This window comes from Neopelma chrysocephalum, unplaced genomic scaffold (genome assembly GCF_003984885.1).
Source record: "Neopelma chrysocephalum unplaced genomic scaffold, ASM398488v2 Primary Assembly neopelma1_102, whole genome shotgun sequence".
NCBI lineage: Eukaryota > Metazoa > Chordata > Aves > Passeriformes > Pipridae > Neopelma > Neopelma chrysocephalum.
Genome location: NW_020897765.1, coordinates 943,725 through 952,431, shown reverse-complemented (window position 1 = coordinate 952,431; position 8,707 = coordinate 943,725). Strand labels below are relative to the sequence as shown.

Below are 8,707 nucleotides of genomic sequence, written 5' to 3'. Positions count from 1 at the left end.
ATTAATTTGAAGAAACATTCCAGTTCTTATATTTTCTAGAAATCTGGTCTTTTCTATTAATTATGTAGATTTTAATAATATCAATCTTCCAATTAAACAATTTTAACACTGTCTGACTTATGTGCATCTAAAGTACTTCATATTTTCACACAGTACTTCATACTAATTTTCACACTAATTTTACACAAATTCACTTGCTACATTTTTGTGGTTAATGTTGCTCAAGACTGATCATTGTAGCAAGGCAAACTGGATTGTGACTTTCTAAGAAGAGAGGAAAAAGAGGAAATAACCTAATGGATGTCCTGGACTAAACCTAAGCATGTCAGTCTACACAATGTGCCATTATTACAAAATCCATAGAAGTCAGAAACATAAAACTCTCATAAAAGAAAAAGGGATGACACTCTTCAGCAGCTTCTTCCAGGGGCTGTAGGGGTATGCATTCTTCTCTAAAACAGAAGAAAGTTACTCTGAGGGAAAGCTTTTCAACAGAATTCTTCTAAAATATAGGTTAAAGGAGTAGATAAGAGAGGGCTAAAGCATTTCTCTAGCAATTACAATAATTCTTTGATCTTTTTTGTTCCCTTAACATAATGGATTTTATCCAAATAACAATAGGTTGTGAGTCACAGGATACATACATAAGGTATGTTTATATTACCAGTTAAATGCATATTTTTTAAAAGTTTTATGGGATGTGTGAAATATGCTGAAGCAGGAAAAAAAACAACTGTGCAATGTAACAAGTGTTCTTAATGTTTCTTTATTAGTTTATAGCAGCTAATAATGATCTGCCTCTCACATTTCAGAGCAAAGCTACTGATACACAGCCCCTTACTTTGCATTGGTTTCCCTTGGGAAGTTAAGAACAGTTACATTCAATACAGAATTACACTTCTTGCAGTTAATGCAGTGTGTAAATTCATAAACTTCTTCAAACATGATGTATAAAGAAAGGAAGGAATCTCTAGAGTCTACAGCACTCATGCATTACCTGTTTTTCTATGTTTTCCTATACATTTATTTTCTTTTTTTTCTATACAAGTCTTCTCCAGCATTGTCAGATCTCTATTCTTGAAGACAACAAATGGTTACGAAAAGTCTCAACCTGGACATCCTACAAAAATCAAATCATAACTGAATAACTGTCTGACTAGAAGTAAACTTTTGCGCTTAACGATGTTTAATTAAGAATATAAGCAGAGGACACTGTTAATTTTTATACTTGTTTATGTCCTATAGGACTAAGGGGTACCACGCAGAAATTCAAACCTGCCTGGCATTGTTTTGTCTTGATTAAAATTCAGCACATTAAACAGGTTAGATCAATGGCTATATGACATACCAGAACCAGATATCTTCCAATTTCAGACCAACGGTGTATTGCAAGGGTTCATTTTGACTCACACTAATTCAGTGCCTTCTGAGAGCTACAACTTTGTTTGGAAGAGGCAGTAACGAACTGCAACACAACATAGAGCTTCGGCTGAAACTTTTGAATTGTGGAATCAAATCAAAATAATGCTTTCAATTTAGCAGCAGCATATCTGACCAAGACTAGAGGGATAATGAAGTCAGTAAAATCCTCTAAAATAATCTTCATGTACAGAATGGCACTTTTGAATTATGTTATGCAATGCCATGAAGTCCATGAATTGCGATGGGTGGAATGATGGACTGAACAAAAAGATGCATTCACAATGAGACCTGAGGCAGACAAGTTATTAGTCAAAAGGCATCTTATGTGATAATTTTAATACTTTAAAAAGGTAGTAACTTTAAAAGCCCTATACTTCACATCTTAGATAAGAGCTCTCAATTCTGTAAATATTAATCAGTATCTCTAGAGTAAACCCCTTATTATACTGAGTTGAAAGACACACGAGTCGGTTGAATCCCTCTTCTGGGAGATGCTTGAGGGAGTGTAGTCAAATTTCTGCTTCACTCAAATATTCAGGTGTGGATGTTACTGCTTCAGACTCTGTATTTTGCTTTGCCATGATCATTGATAACACATATATGCTGAAAAAAATAGAAAACTGATTGCAAAAGCATAATTGGTTACATTATTGATTATTAATTAATTTTTCAGAAATACTTTGGCTTGGATAATCTAGTGATCTTTCAATTACTCTTTCCAGAGATCTGGAAGTGAATTCTGATTTCACTTTCTAGCTACAGCAAGTTTTTCCACTTGGAATTCCCAGCTTTGAGGTCCATTCTGGGAGTACCACAAGAAGCAAAGGCAAGGTTTGTACCTGTTTTCCATCCTCACCTCTCTGAGAAAAGGGGCAGGCAACACAGCATTCAGACAACCCGTCTGACCTGTGGCTGTGTTTCACTTCTACAGCTGTCTCTGCACACAATGGGAATGGTGGACCTGAGAAGTCCTAGGCTCACCTAAGATGGAATTATAGCAGAGCTATGACTTCTGCTCTTAGGGGGAAGAGATTGGAAGGAACTTTCTCAGTGCTGAGCAGGGACTCCTTTGTATTATTTGAGGCTTTGCAGGGAGTTCTGCATTTACTCAAAGGATCCCAAATCCCAACCATGTCAAAGACATACCTCCTCAGGACTGAAAGGAGGAGGTAAATGATGGGGTATTTATGGGAATAAATAGGGGAAAAGTAAACCAGCAACTTTTTAAACAACTTTTTTTATAAGAAACTTACGTTTAGATCTCTGAAGTGCTCGTTGTAGTCTAAGGCATAACCTACCACAAATAAATCTGGAATTTCAAATCCATAATCTGTATTGAGACAAATAACAAACACCATCAATACAAGATCAGTGGCAATTATAAGTCCTTAATTCATGTGTTGGTTCTCAATGAGCAAACTCTACATATATGTAGTCAGTTGGGGTTATGCTACTTTTGACTCTGAGACATCAAGGTTAGCAGCAGCCCCCTAACCGGTTCCCAGTCATAGAGTATTTGTGACAGGGATGTGAATAGTCAGGGGGTGTACAATTATCACTGGCACATTGTCGAAGGAAGCCAAAATCAGAGCTGGAAAATTCTGCTTGTGTTTGGAAGCTCTGTTGGTATATGTGTGATGACAACTGTCCAGTATCACAGTCATGACGTCAAAATGTACGATTTTAAACCAGAAGTAACTTTCAGAGATCTAGATATTGTTCTGCTGAAAATAGCAAAAACTATTTTGTATATTATGCTACCAAAACATGTCAAATGCTTCTTAAATTAAAGCCCCAACCTTATGAAGATTCATGAACATGGTTAACAAAGTAAATGCATGTAGCACAGGTGAATTATACATCTCACACACCTGAAGCTAAGCACAGGCATGCATCTTTTTGACTGTGAAGGTCTGTGCAGTATCAGCACTATATACAACAAGTTAGACTCTTTCCAAACTGTTCACTAAGTAGCTAGAGAAAACCCCAATCTTAGAGACACAAAAATAGGTCCGCACAAAAAATTTTACAGCTATTCAAGTAAGGAATTTATTCAGTTGGTAAAAAATGGGGGTAATAGACACTTTGGAATTGTAAATTTGGGTGAGGAAATGAGACAGCACTATCAGTGATTTATAAAAAAGATCTCTGATGTTTAATAAAATTCATCACAGTTTGAATAAACAAGGATAAAACCTGTTTCATTTTACAAGTTAATACATGCTACCCTTCATGAAGTAATTTTATTGCCTTTTTTATATGTTTATCATCAGTGAATCCGGTCAAATATGTACCTTAATTTACTGAATTAAATTCTAAATGTTAAAAATATGACTCCACTGTATAAAAAGTTGTACAACAAAATGTTTGGGTCATAGTTCGTATTGCTGGGCCAGAACTTCAGGGCTATGCTCAACATTTAAGTAACTTTTGCTTCATGAAGTTTCCCTCTCTCCCACATCCCAAATCAAGACCCTTCATGCTGCCTCCTGGTACTCACCTGTCTATTCTCCTTTTACCCTCCTCTCCAACTCAGCTGACCAGAGCCTTCTTCAGTAGCAAATACTGGTTGGTCTCTTCTAAATGTCTCTATTCTTTCTGTATTTAGCCACATACCTCTTACTACATCATTTATTCTAAATAAGTCTAAAATTACAATAGCTTGGTATAGCTCCATTTATGCTTTCATCATAGTATAGTATAAGGACCAGTAATTCAGAGAGAAGTGGTGCTGGTACAACACGAACAGAGCAGCAGGAGGAAGTTTAAAAAGCCCAATTTATCTTTTGCTTTTTGGGGGGTGGGATTTAATTATAATAACAGTAGTTACCCTTTAAAAAATACTTTTCCAAAAATTAATTAGAAGTGTTACTCTGATTAAAAAAACGTAAAACTTGCAAATACCTATATAATAAAACATCTCTCATGTTCAGATGGAATCCTGCAGCTCCTCCAAAGAGATGCAATGAGGAAGGAAAAAGAAGAAATGCACATTCTCTTCTATACAGTTTGTCAGAGACAGACGATAAAACATTCACCTTTCATGGATAAAATAAAACCCTTCTATAATTTCCCTATAAAGTTAATACTCTGCAGAAAACATAAGGAGGGTAGGCTTTCCAAACCACAATTAAACAAATCCTTCCATTGAATCCTGTAGTGACAACTAATTATTGACAACTAATATTTTTCAATGCTTCTAGCAGTCCACAGAATGATATGAAAGGTAAGCGATAAGAGTAGTGGTAACTGCTTCTACTGTCATGTATGGATTTTCACAACAACACTTACAATCTGGTCTGTATCCATCAGGCCGAGATGTTCTTTTCACCAACAAACTGTAATTAAAAATGAAATAAACCATGTTTAAATCTAGATATGTCACTGAATAACATGCATAAAAACTCTTCCCTTTATCAAAAAACTTCTGAGCCATGTGAATCCCTGCTCTCATTCTGCTTCCCTTCCCGACAACGTCCTGATGGCAGGGAAGAGGTGGGTGTGTTCCCCTTCCAAGTCCATCAGTGCCAGCCTTGAAATGGCTGGAGGGTCATTGTCACTGCAGAACAATACAAAAGCATTTCCTCTCCTTTCCTCCACCCTACCCTTAGTGACTCAGGCAGCTCCTCTGCACAGCTCCCCATGCAAGAGCGCAGCATCGAATTAAAGCAGGATCTCAGAATGGGAACCTCCACTGAAAATAGGTTGGACTAGACTAATTAATTATTATTTTGTGATTGTTCTACTCACCTTGCCACTTTAATCATTTTTGGCTTGTATTTTTCTATAGTATTAAGCAGAACCTTCATGGTCCTTCCAGTTCCAACAATATCCTTATAAAACATGAAAAATAGAGCAAGTAAAACACAAAGAAAAGATGAAAAGAGGAAATTTGGACAGTGACTGAGCAGTTCCACTTTCTTATTTTGAGGAGATGATTTATTTTTCCCAGTGCATTGTAAGCCACATCCAAAAAAGGTTATAACTGAGCTTACACTCTTCGAAGCAAGCAATTCCTATTATAAAATAATCAGTTCAAGGACTGTCCACTTCCTCTTGAAAACAGCTATGTTGCAAGTATTTGGGATGTAACACGGGACCGGAGATGACTTCACTGGGGGCTGTAAGGATGCAGGGACTAGACTTTTCATATTAAGATCACAGTATGTCAGCATCTCTCCATGTCAGGACTAAATCTACCCTATTTGTTGTTTTCTTAGTCCAGTACAAATGTGGTTTCTCCAGAGATGCCGTACCCAATGTCATCTCAATGAGATCAGTAGGCACCTGGCTACAAAACTGACCATGACATGGAGAGCAGCTGTCGTTCCTGAACTCTGTGAGTGTGGATTTTTCATTATTAACACCTTGCCTCTGCTCCCCAGCTGTCTAATAGCATTAACAAAATTTTCTTTGGACATTTTTAATTTCTGTTACAGTAGCTAGAATTAACAAATACAGAGCTCCTAGCATCTGTTCAGGTAACCAGCCATCTCTGCGGCTGATGACTTTTTTCCCACCCTTTGCTAAGAGAAGATATTCCAACATTATACAGTTCCTTCATTTACACTCTCCAGCTTACGTCCCACAGACTGGGTCTGAAATGCCAGGCAGATCCTGATGTGCTCTCTAACTGTACCAGTTGCGTATTCAACACTTTCAAAGACAATCACTTATATTAATTTGAAGCACCAATGAGGTGATACATTCTTTCCTCTACAACTGAACACTGTTGTTGATCCACAACAGCTCTGTGATGGGCAGTCCCCCAGGGGACACTGCTGGATGGAGAGTTGGATGCAGGAGCTGGGGATGGGACTTGAGGGAATGACTGACACTCCCAACCAGCCAGTGAACAACCCTGAAGCTGTAAAGCACGTTCAGGGTTACTATTTCAAAGTCATGCACCTGAGAAGTGCAGGGCATCACTGCAGTTGATTCATTGTCCTCCAAGGAACAGAACAACTTGCAGAACATGAGCAGATGAAACCACAGAAAGAACAAATCAAATGATGCAGAAACAAAGACTCCTGGGTATCACAAGGCCGAGCACTAATTAGAGTGACAGCAATGCAGTTTGATCCGTCATGCAATTGCAAAAAGACTGAGAGGCCATTAAGTAAATCAACCCCTCTCCCTCTTCACCACCTCCCAGCTAAAGAAGTGTAAACACAGACAGGCTTTAGAAACTGAACACCCTGTCATGACTCAACTGTGTGACTCTAAGTACAAAATGACATAAGCTTACCTCCACAATTAGAACATTCTGGAAGAAACAAACAAAAAGTAATAAATTACACAATATTCACATACTAAAAGAAACAAATATTTGAAAAAGTGAAATGAAGACAGATTCATGTGCATATGTACAACACAGTAGGACACAAGGAGTTTCCTGTTTAATTTTTGTGCCCTGAAAAAGAGCCAGCCATAAGAGCAAGCCCTGCAGTCAGGGGCTACAACTTAATTCAGCTCTGTCTAGATTATCCTCTTTGTCCAAGAACGGATGTAGCTTTGGAAAATAAAATTAGATGGAAGAAATCCAAATGGAATGAGCTTCACTTCATTCCGGTGTCTCTAGCCATGTACTACAGTGTACCCTACAGTTCACTAAAATATTATTTCCAATGTTAATATGAGACTACAGCAATAATATTCTTTCTCTGAAATAGATGCTCTTCCTCCCTCCACCCACGCCCTAGCAACCTCACAGTAAAGGATTACAGGCTAGGTTGCACCACCCAATCTCATGCTGGGAAGCACTCTCTTTCTGTTCAAATACTGCTGCTGAAATCAGTATTATTTGAAGAGAAGGGGAGTGATCCAGCCAAGAGCAGTGATGTCAGGCTTTATGACAGCGTCATCACACAGGCTGATCTTTCTGATGAAATGGTTCATCACTGTTCCAGGAATCACAGTATCTAAGGACACTTCTGTTCTTCTATTAAAAGCAGTAATAAGATGCAATGTCCTTATTAGAAGAAATAAAAATGTATTTATTAGTAAGCATTATCATAGGCATGTTCAAAAGTTCTTACAATCTTGCATTAAGCTCTACTGTCTGAAGTGAAACCTGCAGTAGCAAGAGGAAAGTTATTTCACAAATACCTTTATCTATCTAGCAACGTATACATCTTACACATGTGTGGACGCTGTATGTTCTGCAAAACCTCAAGACCGGTTTCATATCCATGCAGTATTCACCAGACTAGCTTACGCTCTGCTTCCTTTCTATCAAGCTTGTTGGCTTTGCTACACCCATAACGTGGAGACTGTCTAACTTCCTTTTCCATCACAGAATCCCAAGGTTGAGAGTTCTGAGAAAGACTCAAATGCATGGAGAAGGAGTGTGTGAAGGGAGCACGCTGACAAATAGCACACCTTTGACACTTTCATTAATTGCTATGTAAATAATTTTTAATCTTCAAAGCAGAAATTATTAATATAGATTATCCATATTTATATTCATACTGCAGCTCCTCCTAACACTCACAGTGCTTGGTAGGGAGACACAGCATGCTTCATGCATCAACCACTGTAGAAACATGTTACCACACACTGTATTATACCTGGATGCTTCTGAAATGGCAAAACACTTGGTAAAGGTGTGGAGGGAACTCCCGGTAGTGGTTGAGCAGATGTCAGCAATGGAGATATCACTCAAGAAAGCCACTAATTTAGACTGAGCTCTGCTGGAATGTATAGTAATCTTGGAGGGTGGCTCCTTTTTGGTGTTTTCATAACAGGTTTCACTGGTGGTTATCCTGCTTGGCACTCCTGACTTTCAACCTCTCAGCTGCTGACACAAACAACTCTGTATCTGAAACACCTAGTCCTGTGGAGGTAAAAAGTCAAAGGCCTCTTAACAAAAGTCCAAAGATGCCCTGCCTCTAGAAACTTCTTCAAGAAAGAATAGAAGTATGTCAGTCATTTAGATAAGATGAAGAGACCAAAACCATGTTCAGGAGAAGCTTATGACAGGTGTGCAGGAACACATTTTCTTGAAGGAAGCCATTTGGATCCAAAAACAGTTTGGTTCTCATCTGGCTTCCTGGATGAAGTCATAACTAGGAAAAACAGTTCCAAAGACTAGCTCAGGACACCTGGGTCTGGGGCATAAGCAAATCACCTGATTCAGTCAGTGGACACCTGAAGATTACATGTGGGAGTAAAGGTCTAGCCACCCCCAGGGAACCTGTGCAGCTGGTGGTGATATATGTAAATATTTATGTGTTTACACACACACACACACACACACACACACACACACACACACACACACACA

At 38.3% G+C, this 8,707-nt stretch overlaps 1 protein-coding gene across 4 annotated transcripts in view; it reads right to left on the bottom strand.

The window, feature by feature from the left end:
• Positions 1-747: 747 nt before the first annotated feature.
• PRTFDC1 (phosphoribosyl transferase domain containing 1) overlaps positions 748-8,707 on the bottom strand; it is a 45,625-nt gene continuing 37,665 nt past the window's right edge. For 2 of the 4 annotated variants that reach the window (XM_027695652.1, XM_027695654.1), the window contains 4 exons: positions 5,173-5,255; positions 4,714-4,760; positions 2,676-2,752; positions 748-2,025 (listed from right to left, as the gene is read on the bottom strand). In XM_027695652.1, coding sequence (XP_027551453.1) covers positions 1,978-2,025; positions 2,676-2,752; positions 4,714-4,760; positions 5,173-5,255 — 255 coding nt within the window. In that variant the 3' untranslated portion in view covers positions 748-1,977. Of the gene's footprint in view, positions 2,026-2,675; positions 2,753-4,713; positions 4,761-5,172; positions 5,256-6,670; positions 6,689-8,707 lie in introns of all 4 variants that reach the window. The other 2 variants (XM_027695653.1, XM_027695651.1) reach the window with 2 other exon arrangements.